This window comes from Podarcis filfolensis (genome assembly GCF_964270895.1).
Source record: "Podarcis filfolensis genome assembly, chromosome: 4".
In the NCBI taxonomy this organism is placed as follows: Eukaryota; Metazoa; Chordata; class Lepidosauria; order Squamata; family Lacertidae; genus Podarcis; species Podarcis filfolensis.
In genome coordinates, this window is record NC_139607.1 from 41,537,065 (window position 1) to 41,555,728 (window position 18,664).

The 18,664-nt window shown below is 40.2% G+C and overlaps 2 protein-coding genes across 3 annotated transcripts in view; one reads left to right on the forward strand and one right to left on the reverse strand.

The window, feature by feature from the left end:
• Positions 1-18,664, forward strand: part of SMS (spermine synthase) — a 54,423-nt gene that overhangs the window by 16,864 nt on the left and 18,895 nt on the right. For both annotated transcript variants that reach the window (XM_083612411.1, XM_083612412.1), the window contains exon 2: positions 12,921-13,041. In XM_083612411.1, the coding sequence (XP_083468537.1) occupies positions 12,921-13,041 (121 nt within the window). The remainder of the gene's footprint in view (positions 1-12,920; positions 13,042-18,664) is intronic.
• The window catches only part of LOC310762005 (uncharacterized protein), a 352,306-nt gene continuing 340,677 nt past the window's right edge, over positions 7,036-18,664 (reverse strand). The window contains exon 6 of the mRNA XM_083612453.1: positions 7,036-8,986. The gene's annotated coding sequence lies outside the window, so the exon portion shown is untranslated. The remainder of the gene's footprint in view (positions 8,987-18,664) is intronic.

Sequence of the window (18,664 nt, forward strand, 5' to 3'; positions counted from 1 at the left end):
TCTTGACCAGCTTGCTATTAACATTATAAAGAAACAGATTCCAAAGCTGGGTAGGAGCTCAGCTCCCAGCAAAATCAACAGTACTATGAAGGTTTAAAGGTTGTGCGATAGGGTATATAGACACAATTGCAGCTTCTCTGGGACAGAGGGCCATGTTTCCTCCGTTTGTAGAAGAACCATATTTCAGTATTTTGTATCATTACAAGTTGTTTGTGGTTGAGATACATTCTCTGTTCTCCCTCTCTCTGCAGTTTGGTTCTATTTTAAAAGAAAACATCATCCTAATATTAAGTAGGGAGAATGGTTGCAAGGCAGAGGTGAGGAAGGAAGAATGGATGAGCAAGTTCTCGGGTGTTAGAAGTATCTCACGATCATAATCTGAAACTCAGATCAGTTTGTGTGTGTGCTTCAATCTGCATTCTGAAACTATTGTAGAAGTTAATTCCTCTTGTTTGCCTGTGATGCTTGTTAGTCTACCAAATTCTTCTTGCGTAAACTTGTGTAATCCCATTTGCAGAGGTGTTGCATAGCTATAACTCTGAAAGATAGCAAGCAAGACAAACTGGACTCCAGCTTTACTCATATCGGTTCATCAGAACAAACAGTGCTGAGGAATTAGTCAGCTTTTCTGTGTATCTTCAACATTTCAGACTTACTTTTAACCCAAACATACATTTGTTTTTTTTTATAATATATTTATTGAAGTTTTCAAATAAAGCATATATTAGATAAGCACCACTTATCATTGTCCATTTAACATCTCTCAATTGTTACATGGGACTCCCCCACACCTCCCGCATACACTTACATCATTATTAAATTAATTTCAAACAAATTATCATTTAACTCATCTTAATTAATAATCTTAATTTGGTTTGACATATAATTCAGCCTTAAATCTAATTTAATGGTAGACAATTGTCTGCACTGGCATCCAATTCAGCACTCAGCCAAATTACAATATTTTTGTAAATAAATCTTAAATTTCCTCCAGTCTTCTTCCATCCTTTCTTCTCCCTGGTCTCGAATTCTGCCGGTCATCTCGGCTAATTGCATATAGTCCATCAGTTGCATCTGCCATTCTTCCACAGTGGGTAGCTCCTGAGTTTTCCAATTCTTGGCAATTAATATTCTTGCTGCTGTTGTTGCGTACAAAAAGAATGTTCTGTCCTTTTTTAACACACTCTGGCCGACAATACCCAGGAGAAAGGCCTCTGATTTCTTAGTAAAGGTGTATTTAAACACCTTTTTTAATTCATTATATATCTTCTCCCAAAAGGCCTTCACTCTAGGGCAGGTCCACCAGAGGTGAAAAAATGTTCCTTCATTTTCCTTACATTTCCAACATTTGCTATCAGACGAATGGTATATTTTAGCCAGTTTAACAGGGGTCATGTACCATCTATACATCATTTTCATCACATTTTCCTTCAACGCATTACATGCAGTGAAGTTCAGCCCAGAGGTCCACAACCTTTCCCAATCTTCAAACATAATATTATACCCAATATCCTGCGCCCATTTTATCATTGTTGATTTTACCATTTCGTCATGTGTGTTCCATTTCAGCAGCAAGTTATACATTCTTGAAAGTACCTTAGTCTTAGGTTCTAACAGTTCAGTTTCTAACTTTGACTTTTCCACTTGGAATCCTAGCTTTTTGTCATTTTTAAACACTTCTTTAATCTGAGCATAGTGTAACCAGTCTCGCACTTTGTCTCTCATCTTTTCTAAACTCTGCAATTTCCAGTTGTCACCATCCTTTTCTATTATCTCCCAATATTTTGGCCAGTTGGCCTCCATATTGGCTCTTTTCCGAGCCTTAGCCTCCAGGGGTGACAGCCACCTCGGAGTTTTATTCTCCAGTAAGTCTTTATATTTTGTCCAGACATTAAAAACTGATTTTCTGACAATATGGTTCTTGAAGGCCTTATTTATCTTAGCTTTATCATACCATAAATATGCATGCCATCCAAACGCATTATTAAAACCTTCCAAATCCAAGACATCCGTATCTTCAAGAAGTAACCAATCTTTTAACCAGCAGAAAGCTGCAGCTTCATAATACAACTTTAAATCTGGCAGGGCAAAGCCCCCTCTTTCTTTCGCATCTGTTAATATTTTAAATTTGATTCTGGGCTTTTTGCCCTGCCAGACAAATTTAGAAATATCTTTCTGCCACTTCCGGAAGCACTCTGTCTTGTCTACAATCTGCAGTGTCTGAAACAAAAATAACATTTTTGGCAATACATTCATCTTGATGGCAGCTATTCGGCCTAACAAAGAAAGTTTTAGTCTTGACCAACTATCCAAGTCTCTCTTAATCTCTGACCAACATTTTTCATAATTATCTTTAAATAAACTCAGATTTTTTGCTGTTATGTTTACCCCTAGGTATTTAACTTTTTTAACCACATTTAGTTCTGTCTCTTTCTGAAGCTGTTCCAACTCAATATCTGTCACGTTTTTCCCCAAAACTTTAGTTTTTTGCTTATTTAACTTAAATCCTGCCACTCGACCAAAGTTTTGAATCAGTTGTAGTACTCTTTTCAAACTAGACTCCGGCTCCTGTAATGTCAGAACTAGGTCATCTGCAAAAGCTTTAAGTTTATATTGTTTCGCTCCGACCTGAATCCCTTCCACCAACCGGTCCCCCCTAATCATATTCAGGAGCACTTCCAGAACCGAAATAAACAGTAATGGGGAAATCGGGCAGCCTTGTCGTGTACCTTTTTCAATTTTAAACTCTTCTGTAACCACATTGTTAACTATCAGTTTAGCCTTTTGTTCTGAATATATTGCCTCAATCCCGTTCTCAAACCCCCGTCCCACTCCCATTTCTTTTAAATTCCCCTTCATAAATTTCCAAGATATGTTGTCAAAGGCTTTCTCCGCGTCTATAAAAATTAAAACTGCTTTAGTGTTTATGTTTGTTTGTAAAAGTTCCAATATGTCTATGATGTTCCTTGTGTTAGTAAACATATGTCTGCCCGGGAGAAAGCCTGCCTGGTCTTTATGGATTATCTCACTTAAAACTTTCTTAAATCTTCGTGCCAAAACATCTGCAAATATTTTGTAATCCACATTTAAAAGGGAGATGGGACGGTAATTCTTGAGTTGTGTCTTTTCAGTTTCTGACTTTGGAATCAATGTGATAAATGCTTCTTTCCACGATTCAGGCGCCTTCTTCCCCTCCATTATTTCATTACTGACCTCCAACAAAGGTTGTATCAAATAATCCTTCAATGTCTTATAGTAGTTAGAGGTCAGTCCATCTGGCCCTGGTGATTTGCCCTGTTTCAGACTCAGGATGGCCTGTTCAATCTCTTGTCGTGTTATTTTGCCATTTAAAATTGTTCTATTTTCTTCTGACAGCTTTGCTAATCCATTTCTCTCCAAAAATTGTGTAATCTCTATTTCATCTTGTGGCCCTTGAGTATATAACTTTTTAAAATACCTCTGGAAGCACTTTCTAATCTCTCCCGGGTTCTGAATGTTCCTTCCTTCAACCTCTAAGTTTGTTACTGTATTTAATCTTTGTCTCCTTTTCAACTGCCAAGCTAGCAGTTTCCCACATTTATTTGCCGATTCAAAAGTTTTTTGTTTCATTGTTTTAATCTTCCATTCTATTTCCTGATTTATCAACTTGGAATATTGCGCCTGATAAAGTTTAATTTCTCTCAGAATCGGTTGGGACTTCGGGTTAGATCTTAACTTCTTCTCCAACTCTTTGATACTTTCCAGAATTTTATCTTTCTTTTCATTTTGCAGTCTTTTCTTTAAGGAATTCTGTTGAATCAAGAACCCTCTCATCACAGCTTTACTTGCATCCCAGATAGTTCTTTTTTCCACCGTAGTGTTCAAATTAATCTCAAAATAGTCCTTTAAGGTTTTTTGGGCCTTCTTTACAATTCTTTGGTCTCTAAACAGGCCATCATTCATCTTCCATCTAAAGGAGCCGATTGGGATCAATGTCATATCCATTCTCAAGGCGTTATGGTCGGAGCATGTTTTGGGGCAGATTTCCACCTTCCTCACCTTAGGTGCCAGACTTCTAGTTATCCATATTTGGTCGATTCGTGTCCAAGTCAGTTGAGCTTCAGAAAAGAATGTTCCTTCTCTTCCCAGGGGGTTTCTAACTCTCCAGATGTCAACCCAGTCCATATTGTCAGTCATTTCAAAAAAGGTCTTAGGTAGTCTTCCCTCTTTAGTAATGTTCTGGTTCTGTGACTTATCCATATTTGTTGATACGACCCCGTTCATGTCCCCCATCATGATGACGTTGTTGTAATCCAGATAATCCAGCATGGTCTCGTGCAACTTCTTATAAAAATCCGATTTTCCTTCATTTGGAGCATAAATTCCTAATATCAAAATTTTTTCTCCTTGATACTGTACTTCTATTGCGAGGATTCTTCCACTTTCATCTTTAAAGAGAAATTTTGGTGAAAGGCTCTCTTTTGCATAGATCACTACACCTCTCTTTTTAACTGTATCCGATGATATAAATTCTTGACCAAGCCTTTTATTTATTAACACCTTTCTATGGAGCCTAATCACATGTGTTTCTTGTAAGCATATAATGTCCAATTGTTCCTTTTTTAAAATATGAAAAATTTTAGACCTTTTTTCGGGACTGTTACAGCCATTTATGTTCCAGCTCAAAAGCTGCAGAGACATCCTGGATAGGTCTGGTTATTCTTTCTGGGGTGGTACCTTGTTCTCCGGTCCTTGAGGATCCGAGGGGGCGGGCTCCCCTGGAAGTTCTGGCGCTGGCAATCCAAGTCCTTTGTGGAGGTCTTCTCCGTGTGCTCCCAAAAACTTGTCTCTATCTTCCACTGTTTTGATTTTGATCTTTCTCCCTCTGTAGGTAAAGGATAATCCTTGTGGAAACTCCCACCTGAAGATAATTGCGTTGCTTCTCAACAGTCTTGCCAATTCCGTGTAGTTAGATCTAAGGTCCAGCAACTGCTTAGGAATGTCCTTGTAGATTTCAATTCTCTTGCCCAAAATGTCTAGTGACTTTTCGTAGTGCAGGCCCAAAATCTTGTCCCTTTCCTCCTTTGATCTCAGTGTTATCAAACAATCTCTGGGCTTCTCTGTCCTTCTGACTCTGCCAAGCCTGAAAGCAGATACAATTTTAAAGTCTTTTTCCTCTAACTTCCAAAACTTGGCAAATTCCTTAGTTAGAAATTCAATAAAATTATCTTCTTCCACCTCTGGTATTGACCGTATCCTCAAGTTGGTCTCCCTGTTTCGCAGTTCTGTCATCAAAAAGTAAATCTGATGTTCTCCAACTTGTTTGCTGAGTGGTCTTACTTCTTTCTCAAGTTCTTCCAATCTTTGACTAGTATCTTCAGCCAGTTTACGATTTTCACCTACAGCCTCCTTTAATTCTCCAATAGACTGGGCATTCTGTGCAACTTGTCCAGTCAGCTTATTCAAGCTTTCTGTGTTCTGTTCAATTTTAGCTGTATGCAAATCAGCCTTCTTGTCCAGAGCCTCCAGTTTCTCCAAAATTTTCTCCAAGACAGAGCTACTTGTCCCTGAAGCCATATCTCCCAGGTGCAGCTCCTCTGTCTCACCCTCCCCTGCCTGTATTAGGGAGGCCGCCTCTATGTCTGGAGGCAAAGTGGAAGGCAAGGCCGGCACAGAAGATCTACGCTGTGAGGCTGCAGATAAAGTTAGAGTTGTTTGTTTAGTCCTTCCTCTTCTCCTTGCGCCACTCATTCCAAAGTTATCTGTAATCCAAGGTCAATCCAAGTTGTTCCCATGAGAAAGCAGAGTCCCAGATACAATAGTCAAACAGAGGCCGGGAAAGGGAAAGTAAAACAAAGTCACTGCTGTAAGTCCAAAATCCTCTAGAGGGAGCTTAATACGTCTTCAGGGAAAAGATCAAATCCAAGTTAGACTTATAAATTTAAATCCATGTCTATCGCCTCCACAATGTATTATTTTTAGCAGAGTAAAACTTAAAACAAAACAGTGTTTCTTACAGTGCCTTGACTGCAACAGTTTCAAAGTATCCAGTTCCAACTCAGAATGTTTCAAAACCTGAATTCAATGTATCCAAAGTTGCAAACTGGTGCTCATCCAGGCAGCTCCAGCACCAGAGATTCTTATTTATTTTATAGTCCACTGGTGCCACAGAAGAAGGATATCAATGCACCCCGAATATGACCAGCAAAAGTCAATAGCTCAAAGTCTTTCACTCAGAAAACTGCTTTAACAGGGTGCCAGCATTTAGTTAACGCATAACTTTTTGTCTCCACTCCTCCTGCTCTTTGCTTAAAGTTCAGTATAGCGGGAGATGGGCTTCCTGCTTATCCTCACTCCGTTTTCAGCCAGATTTCAACTTTTTAAAAAAGTTTTAAAAGTTTCATAAAGTTCTCAAAAAGTTTCAGAAAGTTGACAAAAGTTTCAGGAAGTTTTCAATGTCCAAATTTACTCACGGGTTGTAGTTTCCAAAGTTCAGAAAAGTTGCAGGAAGAAAGGACAGCGCTGACCGGCAACAGCAACGCGGCTTCACTTCGCTGTTTGCGCAACGACCCACAGCGCCGCTACCCCCTCCGCGATCCGGAGCCCCTTACGGGGTCCCTTCAGCGTTTTGGGGGCTGCTTCTGGCGCCCGCCGGGTCCCGAGACCACAGGCTTCTGCCACCTGTGGTTTTCCTGAATGGGTCTCCGCTTCGCCGTAGCGGACGACCCGTTTACAGCGGAGCTCCCTTCTCCTTACTCGGAGAAGGCAGCCATTACCGGTCGCGCCGCCTCCGGAAGTCCCCCAAACATACATTTGAAGACCCATTTCTTAACGTTTCACCATATCTTTGCATAGTGGTAGTGTTCCTGTTGCAACCTACCTTGGATTAGGCCACGGCCCACTAGTTGAAGACCAGTGGTATGCAGGTATTACCCTGAATATCTGCTGAATAAGCAGTCTCTTTCTTTGTGTTTTGTTTAGTCACTCACCTGTTCCTCCAGAGCCTGTAAAAACAAGCTTGCTCCATCCTCCATGTGACAAGATAGTCTGTCTAGATCCTTTTTGCATGTACTACTTGCAGTCCAGATGTCCCCCATCTTAAATGTGTGCAGCTGGTTATTCCTGCTTTGTTTGCCTCCTCCAAAAAGGGCCTGGAAATTGGCAACACAAGAACGGGCCTTTTCTGTGGTGGCTCCCTGCTTGTGGAATGCTGTCCCCAGGGAGGCTTGCCTGCCACCTTTAAATATCTTTAGGTGCTAGGCATAAACATTCCTCTTCTTGCAGTCTTTTGTGATTTGGGATTGATGCAGTAAAGGGAACAGTGATGATAAGTATTTTGAATAAGTTGCCAACCACCATTAGGAGGGACCCACATAATATTTTTCTACCACAATATGACTACTATGCTTATAGAGAATGATGTATTCAGAATGAATGGTGTTTATGCTTGTTTTTGTTATGTTCACTTTTAAAAACGAACAGACACAAGCTAACTTTTGATTTTTATAATTTTATTAGCTTTATCATCAGATTGATAAACAAGCACACTGAAGTGCCATGCAGTGAAATTCTGTGGCAAGCAGCATTCTGATAAACAGTGCATTAGTGGTTCCTTGGAGATTAAAAAGACAAGAGATGAGCTATAGTTATAAAACTAAAATAAAACGAATACTTATAAATGATATTTCTTAATAACTTTGGACTTGCACTTTCAGTATGCAGCCTACGACCAATATGAAATCCTGAAGGAATTTGTTAGAGCGCCAGAAAAATATTTTGAAAAGCAAAGGTAGCCACGTTTATCAATAAGAAAAAATAATCCCAAATCAAGAGTTGGGCACTACCTTTATTAGGAGCTACAAAAATGTGGCAAGTTGTCTAGTATTTAAGAACTCTAAATCAGATAAGATGTTACACAAAGCAGGGGGTGGGGGAGGTACAAAAAACAGCTGGAGGAGGTAGCCATGAAGTCATCTTGTTAGTTTGGTTCCAAGATGGAGATTGCAGACTGAACAACTCCTTCCCAGGTGCTATAGATGTCAGGTTCTGGGATAAAGAAGCATTGTCTCTGTGGAACTGCTCTCAAACAAACCACTGGGGTGGGTACATAATTGGTGCATTTGGGACTGTATTCATACGAAAGGGCACTGATAAAAGTTTACCTCAGAAATATGTTTACTATTGATTAGATAGTTTTATTTTGAAGTTGCTCAGACTTTGGGTGAAATGCCTCACTGCATTTAGTTACATGAGGTGAAAAACTGAAATCTCTACATTAAATATTCAGTAGTGGTGAAATTTAACAGGCCAATTTTGGAGGGGAAACACACACAAAGCTGAATGCACACAAGTTAAATGTGCATAAGTTGTGGGCTTACTTGATGTCAGCTTAGAAATTAGCCCACAAAGAAGCTCAATGGGCCTTATCCCTTAAAACTTATTTGAAGCATTTCTGATTGGTTCATTGATGGCTTCTGAAGTTGTTAAGCCCAGCAGTGAGAAACTGAATGGTTTGTAGCAAATGGCAAGCTTTCAAAAATGTTACTGATTTAATTAAAGACAAAAATGAGCTTGTGCAGTACAAGAACCAGAAAACATACCACTTAACATGTTGAGGAAATTTGTTTGCACCATGAGAGTCAAAATACTTTGAAGACTGATTTATCCTTGCTCTTGCGCCATAGGGGTAATATTTCTACAATTAAAGAAACAAAATATGACAGGGTTACTATGCTTTCTTGTGTTTTGGCATAAAGGGAGCGATTACGTTTATGGTGATATTTTCGGAGATAGCGGTTTTATGGTAATTGCTGCTGAAAAATTCCTCTTGATACAGGCAGAAGAAGCCACTTTATGTTGGCTGAGCCTGCTAGGATGCTGATCTTGTTGCCCAAGTTTGGGAATGATCCTTAGTTACGCAACACACACCCATCTTCCCTGCCTATCCCTCACATTCTGCTATGTCCTTGCTGTTGCCTTACCACAGTCCGAAAGCTTTTAAGTGCCACTAAGATATTTTAAACACACACACACACACACACACACACACAGAGAGAGAGAGAGAGAGAGAGAGAGAGAGAGAGAATTAGAGTGGGAAGACCAGTAGCTAAGCCATAGAACACCAAGCCTTTTCCTCTAGCAGAATATCACAGAGGCAAATATATTGCCTAGTAATTACCTGTGCACCTCTAGATTTTGCCCAGAGGGTTACACTCGTAGAATGCTTTCCCAGGTTAATAGGTTTTGTTTTGAATTACGAGTAGAGACACAGGTGGCGGCGCTGTGGTAGGTGTCAAAGTTTTAGAACAATAACAGCAGGTCCAAAGTAAATCTTTTAAAACCTCAGTTTGGGCATATATTAGAGCAAGGCTTTCAAAATTCCTAATATTTATTCCAAGTAAGGCCTTCCTCCAGCGGATATTATTTGTTTGTTTGCATGCATGAGAGACAGTGAGAGAGACTGCCTGTTCTTTGCTTATCAGCTCTGCACTGTTGATGAAAACGGTAGAACAAGGCGAAACGGATAACTTGTTGAATGCAGGAAGGAGATACTCATTTCTCAGAACAAAATACCATTGTAACCGTAAACCAGAAAGTTATTTTTTCTCCTATTTTTCTCCTGCCCTTACGCCACCGAGCTTGGGGAAGCATACATGTTGTGTGTGTGTTTGTGTGTTCCACCCACCCTTTTATCCTTTCAAACCTTGTGAGATAGATTAGGCTGACAGAGAAGGTGGCCAAACAAAGCTTACCTGCTTTTTATGGCTCAGTGGGAAATTAAATCTTGTCTTCCCATGCCAAGTCCGACACTCTAGCCACAATATAACCACACCGGCTCTTTTCTCCTCCCCATTTTTATCCTGCTGTTCTGTCATAGAACTTACGGTGCCCCAGTGTTCATTCTCACAACAAACCTAATCGATTAAGCTGTTCAGTAAGCATTTCTCCCCCTGAAAGTTTTTCTGCTTCACCAAGTACAAGCCCCTTCTTGTCTGCGGCAGCCCCTTCCTGTCTAATCTCAGCAGTTTATCTTGTGCTCTAAGGAAAGAGGTACATCAGCAAAGCCTTACGAAATTTAGGCTGGCTGACTGATACCATTTATTTTAAACTAAGAAATGTCAGGACTCCTCTCCAGGGTGCTCCCCATTTATGGGATCCACTTCCAGGATACCTGCACTGCGCATATGCGCGGGGGCATGTGGAGTTGCCTCTATTAAAAAGTTATATGGGATATGAGCTCTTGAAATTTGACTTCTGAGGTTAAAGTGAAAAACAGCGGAGTATTTTTTATTCCTGAAACTTCCCTAGGAAGTCATCTCATCCACATACAGGCTAATGAAAGTCAATACTTGGTGGAAGGAACCATTTTGGGCTGGTTTTCTATACAGTGGTACCTTGGGTTACATACGCTTCAGGTTACAGACTCCTCTAACCCAGAAATAGTGCTTCAGGTTAAGAACTTTGCTTCAGGATGAGAACAGAAACCGTGCTCCGGTGGCGCGGCAGCAGCAGGTGACCCCATTAGCTAAAGTGGTGCTTCAGGTTAAGAACAGTTTCAGGTTAAGTGCGGACCTCCGGAACGAATTAAGTACTTAACCTGAGGTACCACTGTATATGGCATAACTTGTACCAAGCTGTCTTAAAATTACGTCTTTAGTCCTTTTTCAGCTGAAAGGTTGCTTTCCTTTCTTGACAATTGCCTGCCAGTGTTGGATGATGCCAGAGGCAAAAACGGGCAAAACAATTAATGTGACTCTTCTGTTTCGACCATAGGCTATATTCTAGCCACACAAAGGCCAGAAGTTTCTACACAAATGCACACACCTGTACATTAAAGTATGCAAGAAGACATATCAATGGTATATTCCAAATAGGCAACAGCCCCCGAGGGGGGTACAGACTGGTGCTGGGAAAGAAGCGTGACCTGGAAGTATCCTCATCTCTCCTTTCAAAATTAACGAGCAGCAAAATGCAATTTCTAAAGGATTAGGATTATTGCCAGGCACACCCAACTCCGCTAGAAGTTCAGCTTCTATAAAAAAAGGTGAAAAATGAAACCTGAGACATGTCAAAATGACCATCTGTCAGTTTCTTGTTCTTTGAATCCCACTTGGACAAACAAGGATGCCTGGCTGAGCATCCTGAACGTTCCTAACAAAAGCCAGCCTTTCATGCAGATCAATTCGTGATTCAGGTCGTTGAAAACATAAAAACTCATTTGGCTTTGCAAATGTAATGGTCTGATATTCATCTGAGCAAGAGTTAATATTTACCCATAATGTTGTACTTTTAATTCATTAGCTCCCCAGGTTACAATTCATGTACAAGTATAATAAGAAAAAGGTTTCTTCTATGTTCTTTTATTCTTTCTTACATTGTGCTGACTTATTTCCTATCATTCTGTGCTCCTGCTGAAAATTTGGATTGTTCTGTATTACCATTACAGTCGTACCTTGGTTCTTGAACGCCTTGTGACTCGAACGTTTTGGCTCCCGAATGCCACAAACCCGGCAGTGAGTGTTCTGGTTTGCGAATGTTCTTTGGAACCCGAACGTCCAATGCGGCTTCTTCAGCTTCCGATTGAGTGCAGAAAGCTCTTGCAGCCAATCGGAAGCTGTGCCTTGGTTTTCTAACGTTTTCGGAAGTTGAACGGACTTCTGGAATGGATTCCGTTCGAGAACCAAGGTACGACTGTATTGCCATGTATGGATTAGTCAAAAGGATGAAGCCTATAGACAAATGCTCCTTGCAACATTTCTGCCAGATAGGACCTATTTTATATAGAAAGAAAAAATATCATACTAACCATGGTTACCTGTGATGCAGAAATAAAAAACAGGAATGCTTTTCCCCCACTACACAAATTGAAGTCAAGTGGGATGTAAGGAGCATAGCTGCAGAAGTGCAAAAATGTTATACTAGAAATAGAGTTGTTTTCAACAAACTTGCTTTCAGTACAGAGAATATGGGGAAGAAATTCATGTTGTGCTCTTATGATCATTCTGTCAGTCCAAGCATTTATGCTTGCCAGATCCCCCCCCCTCCCATTGACATGTTCTGGGGTTTTTTCCAACACTCCAGAGCGGATTGGGAGCTGTGGGCTAGTGTGAGCCCTTGCATTGGCTTCCGCTATCGCTATGGGTTAGTTGAATCCGGTCCTCACTCTCTTAGGGCTGCTTTTTATTATAGAACTCTGGAAACGTGCTTTGTTTTCCTAGATAAATATTTGCCATATTCATCCCTGGTGTACAAACCTGTGTAATGCAGTGGGCTGCAAACATTTTACATGTGTATATTATAATTGATATGTGTTATTCAGCTTGCAAAAAGCAAAGGAGAACCTAAGAATCATTATATAAAAAGGAAGTGAAGATTTAAACTTTGTATTTTTAAAAACCTTGTATTCGTTTTCCTTTCTCTTTAAAATGAATGAACTGGCCTGTTTCTCACATTTGTGCAAAGGCATGTACTAAAACAATTGTCCTTGGCAGCAAGTTTCTTCCCACAACCCCAACATTAGAAGCATTTTATAAATATATTTATGAATAAAAGCACAGGAAAGACCTTTTGTTTTCTATCTAGTAGCTATATATAGACCGGGAGCCAGCAGGAAGCTCCTTTATCAGAGTTTACACAATTTTGGAATGAATTTTTATTTCATGTACAGCTAGATGCAGCCACATAGTTTGCTAATTTGCTACTCTTTAAGTAAGAAGTATAATTTTAGACATTCACATTATACTTTGTTTTTATCCTTCTGAGAGAAGATGCTGACAAAAATGCTGAAGCAGATGGGGAAATGTCTGGCAGAAGATACAGTACCAGCATCTTGGGAATCTAATTTTATGCTCATGATGAGAGTTCTACAAGTATCAAAAGAATACATGTTAAAAATCAAAGTGCCTTTATTGATCCATGGTGTCTTTTCTTTCATTGTCTAGCTGATTGTAGTGCCGTTTTTAAAGGTCTACAGCCCATCTTCCAAGAGCAGGGAATGACAGAAACTATTCATAACTGGGAAGATCATGGGTACTTAGCAACCTACGTCAGTAAAAATGGCAGGTGAGTGCAATATAGACCCATAATTTGTGGAGGGTGTTAGCATTGCTGTTTAACAACCAGGTAAATGTCAAGATGTGTCATCCACCTTCAAAGAAGTGAAATAAAAAGGGCATTTAATTAAGAGCTTTAACACTTTTTTTTTTTTGCAAGGGTTTCAGTGAGTTAATTTCAAATGCCCACAGTAACTAAAATGTAATGGGAATGTGTTTCCCAGTGACAAAATGAATACATAACCCTACAAAACCACAAGGCTTTATTGTTTGTTACAAAACAAGCCTAGTACCGCATTCTTAGACAACATTGCACATGTCTGGCTGACTGAAAACAATGGGTATTTTTCTGTCCTCGAATGCTACAGTTATCTGACCTGGCAACAATATGAGACATCACCCTGAAGCGCGGTGTTCTGTGAATGGCTGAGTTGGTTTGTACCATTTTAGCATTTTAATTCTAAGAAAATAGAGCCGCCCTGCGTAACAGCTCCTGTATTTAAAACTGGAATGGTTGTATACTGTTTAGTATTCAAAATGGAAATCTCACACGTGTAAAAATTCATTGTCAGGCATTCTGTAATATTTACAGACCTTTCTGAGACTTCTTGGTTGTGTTATCCTCTGCTGGTTATCCTCTCTCTTTACTTTGCTGCTGGTTTTGTTTTAGACTCCGTATTTGATGCCTTGGGACGCGGGTGGCGCTGTGGTCTAAACCACAGAGCCTAGAGCTTGCCGATGAGAAGGTTGGTGGTTCGAATCCCCATGACGGGGTGAGCTCCCGTAGTTCGGTCCCAGCTCCTGCCCACCTAGCAGTTCGAAAGCACGTCAAGTGCAAGTAGATATATAGGTACCGCTCCGGCGGGAAGGAAACGGCATTACCGTGCGCAGCTCTGGTTCGCCAGAAGTGGCTTAGTCATGCTGGCCACATGACCCGGAAGCTGTCAGCAGACAAAACGCTGGCTCCCTCGGCCTATAGAGCGAGATGAGCACCACAACCCCAGAGTCATCCGCAACTGGACCTAATGGTCAGGGGTACCTTTACCTTTACCTTTATTTGATGCCTTATTTTTAGTAGCTTGCAGTTTAATTTTTTTTGCTTGTAAACTGCTCGAGAGAGCCTTTCTTATTTGGATGGTATATAAGTATTTGGTGATAGATAGAGTTGTAAGATTTGGTTCATGGAACAGCCATTCTGTTAGCAGGAGCCCCATATTTAGCATAGGGCAATAGCTGAATCTGAAAGGTACCTTGAACTTGCAGCAGATGTTCCACAAGCCCTTGTGCAATTGCTGTTACTATACTCAGTAACAGTTAAGCTTTGTGAGCTACTTCTTTCCTACTGCTTCTACAGGTGCTTGGGTAACAATACCCAAACTTCTAAAAACTAATACTATGCGTAACGTCACATATGCTTTTCTTAACTGCCTTCTGATGTGCTGGCATTAAAAAAACTTATATGCCTGATTGCAGCACTCCATTGGAGAGTGGGCTTTAATGCAAGATAAAATGAGAACCTGCATCCCTGTTGTAATCATAAGGTAATGCTGGAAGCAACTGGTGCATTTGTGGAAACCGGGTGAAACTTAAGTGCTGTGAACTATTGGATTTAACTACTAACATCAATGTAAAATGTAAAAAAACCCCTCCTTCCTACCCCACATTGCAAAGATTTCTGTAACTATACAACAGCTGGCATGGTTTAAGTACCAAACTAGGCTATAAATACAGTATAACATTCATTCGTTCATATACTTATTTATCTAAAATATACCACTTGATATAATAAAATCTCTTAAGTGGTTTGCATAAAAACAATAAAAGCACAGACAATAAGGTTCAATAAAAAATCCTGAAAACAAGCTGAAAACTCAACACAAATAAATATCACAAATATAACTGAACAGTGTACCAAACAAAATTAAAAATTAAGAGTCAGAGTCTAGGAAAGTTTGGACAAACGTATGAATTTTAAAGAGGTGTCTTAAAGCTCACTATTGACTCTGCATCATGAATTACCCAATGGAGTTTGGATGCTGCCACTGAGCACCCACTATTCTACATTTTCACCAAGTGACAATCGGCTGGTTGTGGAACAGCATGGTATCCTCAGAAGATATTAAAGGTCAGCTTGGTATTTACTGGAGGAGCCAGTCTGCTAGGTGTTCCATTAACATTTAGTGTGGATTTCCCCCCCTTTTAAACAACCAGTGGGAGTGGAGCAGTCAGGTCAGCTGTGATTTCTCCTGGACTGGGAGTAATTTAAATACAGTGTTCCATGATATGGAAAGTTCCATTTAGACTACTATAACAAGTTGTATGTGCACCTTGAACACTGCTTGGAAATTGCACCAAGTTCAAAATTTAGCTGGAGCAGTCTATCAATTTTGGAAGAGCTGCTCTGAAACCAATGCAGGGTACTGATTTTTTTTACTTTGCAAGCTGTACATGGCTTAGAACCCTGGAACCTTAAGTACCACCTGCTTAACATGCCTGGATATTAGAAACCTCTACTGAAGCCCCTTTCTGAATACACCCAGCTATGAGAGAGAAGGTGGGAGGCGACGTAGGGAAAATACCTTTTCCAATGTGACACTTACATTATGGAATTCCCTCCCCAAAGAAGGATGCTTGGTGCCTACGAGGGGGAAAGAGAGTGATTCCTATCTTTTGTGGGCCTGGAAAGTTGTGGTTTGTTTGTAGGAAAACCAGGCTTCACTCTACTCCTTTCTCTGCTCATGAAATGGTTTCATTGAATGCTTTCAGGGCAAGGAATGGATGGATCAAGGTCTCTCCTAATTTTCATGCTGTCACACTTATCAGTGGTCCTCTTGCCATTGTAGCAGTTGCTGCTGAGTTCAAGGTCAGCTGGTTGTCTCTTTTTGAGGAGTGTGGATGATGTGCACATGAAAGGGGAATAATGGAAAGTGGTTTTGTGAGTGGAAATAAGTGCAGAAGTGGTAAATTGGATTGAGAAAATTACTGGTAATAGTAATAATACATTACACTGTGAACTGTGACTAGACAGAATGTAGATGTCAGTCAGAATTGGAAACCACACATTAATGTACATTAACGTACACCGTAGAGTCGAGCAGTGCTGCTGAATAATGGTATACCCACAAAGGTTTTGAACATACATTCTCTGCAATTTCAAACTCCTGTGAATGCTGCTGACGACAATTTTTTCCTTTAACAAAGACCATGTATTAATCCCCATTGGGAAAGCTGCAGCTGCTAAATGAATTGAAGTTGCTTGGGGATTAAGTCATGCTTCCTTGTTGTCTCTGCTAAAACAATTCCTCTGTATCTAGATTAAAGCCACTTTGCATGAAGTTAAGCCAGCAAAAGTAATATTTGTCATCTCTCCCAGGTCCATTTAATTCATGGGTCACTCTAACAAAAGGCAGAATTGTAGAAGGCTCTATTGTAAAGCTTTCATTAATCATGTTGTCAACATAAATATAGGCAAAGCAGCCATTCACTTTCTTTGCCAAGCAGAATGTTAATTATATTTGCCATTCAAAGCACTGCGTGTAGTGGTATGATTTTTTAAAAAAACAACAAACTTTTTTTTATTCCAGTTTATTTGAAAATGCCAGTGAATGGGAAAAGAACAAGTATTTCTGGAATACATGAATCTTTGAGATGCTTGACTTCTAGTAATTGTTGGAATGTTAATAGTACATTTTTAAAACAATTGGGCAAGTGAAACTGTTTATTGAGTTTGTGCAGTAAAGGAACCATATTACTGAACTGGCCAGTGTGTATGCTAGTCGTTGTTTTAATTTTTGTAAGTGGTGAAATCTGTTAACAGAAATTTGTGTAATCAAATACAGGTTATTTTTATTTGTTTATTTAAATTTTTTATGTCCTGCTTTTCCTTTAAGAAGCTCAAGACAGCTAGCTGCAATAAGGTAAAAACTAAGTGAAAATTGCTAAAAGCAGCAGAACACAAAAGGATAAAAGGCAGCCATTAAAACAAGTAGATCTTCTTAAGCAATGATGAAACAGTTAACTGTGGCAAGGTAAAATACAAATTGGTAAAGGCCTTTAAAAGCTTTTGTATCCCAAAATCCTTCTTAAACTGCAAGGCTTTAGACATTTGACAGAAGGCCATTAATGCAAGATGAGCTTCTACCACAAGTCAGTTCCACAGCCTGGGTGCAGCTACTGAAAAGGCTCTCTCCCTGGTCCCAGGGCTAAGCAGACTCATGGAGACATCAGATACACAGGAGCGCGTCTGATGATGAAGATATTAGGAGACGGGTGGGCTAATACTAGAGTTGGTGGTCCTTCAAATCACTGGCTCCTTAAATTGGGTGTGGAAACAAAATGGAAGCCAGTGCAGTTGTTTCAGTAAAGGAGTCACATGCCTTTGCATTCCAAAGCAATTGTTTTGGACAGTCTTCATATGAAGCTTCCATACTGCCCATTACAGCATGGTGTAACTAAGGCAAAAATGGGTATAGATGATGTACTAGCTTCAGCTGGGCAAAGGCACTGCTAGCCACAGCGATACCTTGGGCTCAAGAATCAAGGCTAGGATCAGAAGCGCTCCTAAGCAGTGTGAGTAAACTTGACAAGTTAAACAATGAATGCTAGAAATACTAAAACAAGCATGATGCTTAAATTTATTACCCTACACCAGCAGTTCCCAGGGCATATTACAACAATTGAAAATCCAGAATTAAAAACTGTTAACACGCATACACTGTGGCAATGTGTTACCAGAACTCCTGGCTGAGTGGGCTCCATTTGAAGGTGTTAGCTCTGCCTCTGTAGTTGAGGGCTGGCACCCAGGGGCCCTCACAAAAGTGAAAAGGCATCTTGGTGAGCTCCAGTTCTGATTTCCTCAGGGAAGTTAGAAACTTCTTTCGTTGTCCCCTTCTCCAGCACTCTTCCCAGCTCTTCTTCAGCACTCTTGCCCAGCCTTACGATGTTCCTTTTTTCCTGTTGCCTCCCATTTTCTCCCTCCCTTTCACATTGTAACTTCCTTCTCCCTCTTACATTTTTATTTCATCTGTAGCCTTTACCAGCTCAAGTTACAGCTGCATTAAAGTCTTGGGTTTCTTCATTGATTTCTATGTGCAGATCTTCCTTCTGCCCTTGGGGACATTTAAAAATACTTTCTGTGTGAATCAGAAAATGACCAGTCTAGAAAATGAGATAATTTTCTTTGTCCTTTTTATATCTCTGTGCCTCTCCCTTGGCCTTCTTTGCCTTGTTCCTGGTGGAAAGAGAAGGGGAGGGATGGAGAAAAAGACAAGGTAGGAAGAGACACAAGAGATAAAACTGTCCCTTTTCCAGTCTCCTCTTTACCTCCTTTGTGCTCATTACCTTTTCCTTCAGCTAGCATCTCTTGCCCATCTGCCAGCTATTTAGCAGGTTTTAAAAAATAAATAAATTCCCAGGCTGCATTGACCACATCTTTCCACTGATCACATCCAGCCAGCTGATTCCATCACCCCCATTCCATCATTTATGTTTTTAAAGCATTTTCCCCCTATTCTTCAGCTGAAACAGGTTCCTAGAGTTTCTTGAAAAGACGAAGAATAAGACAACTTTCCAACTGGCTCTCAATTTTCCATGGATATTGGGCAGCATGCTTAGCTTCCCAGCAGATGCTTGGT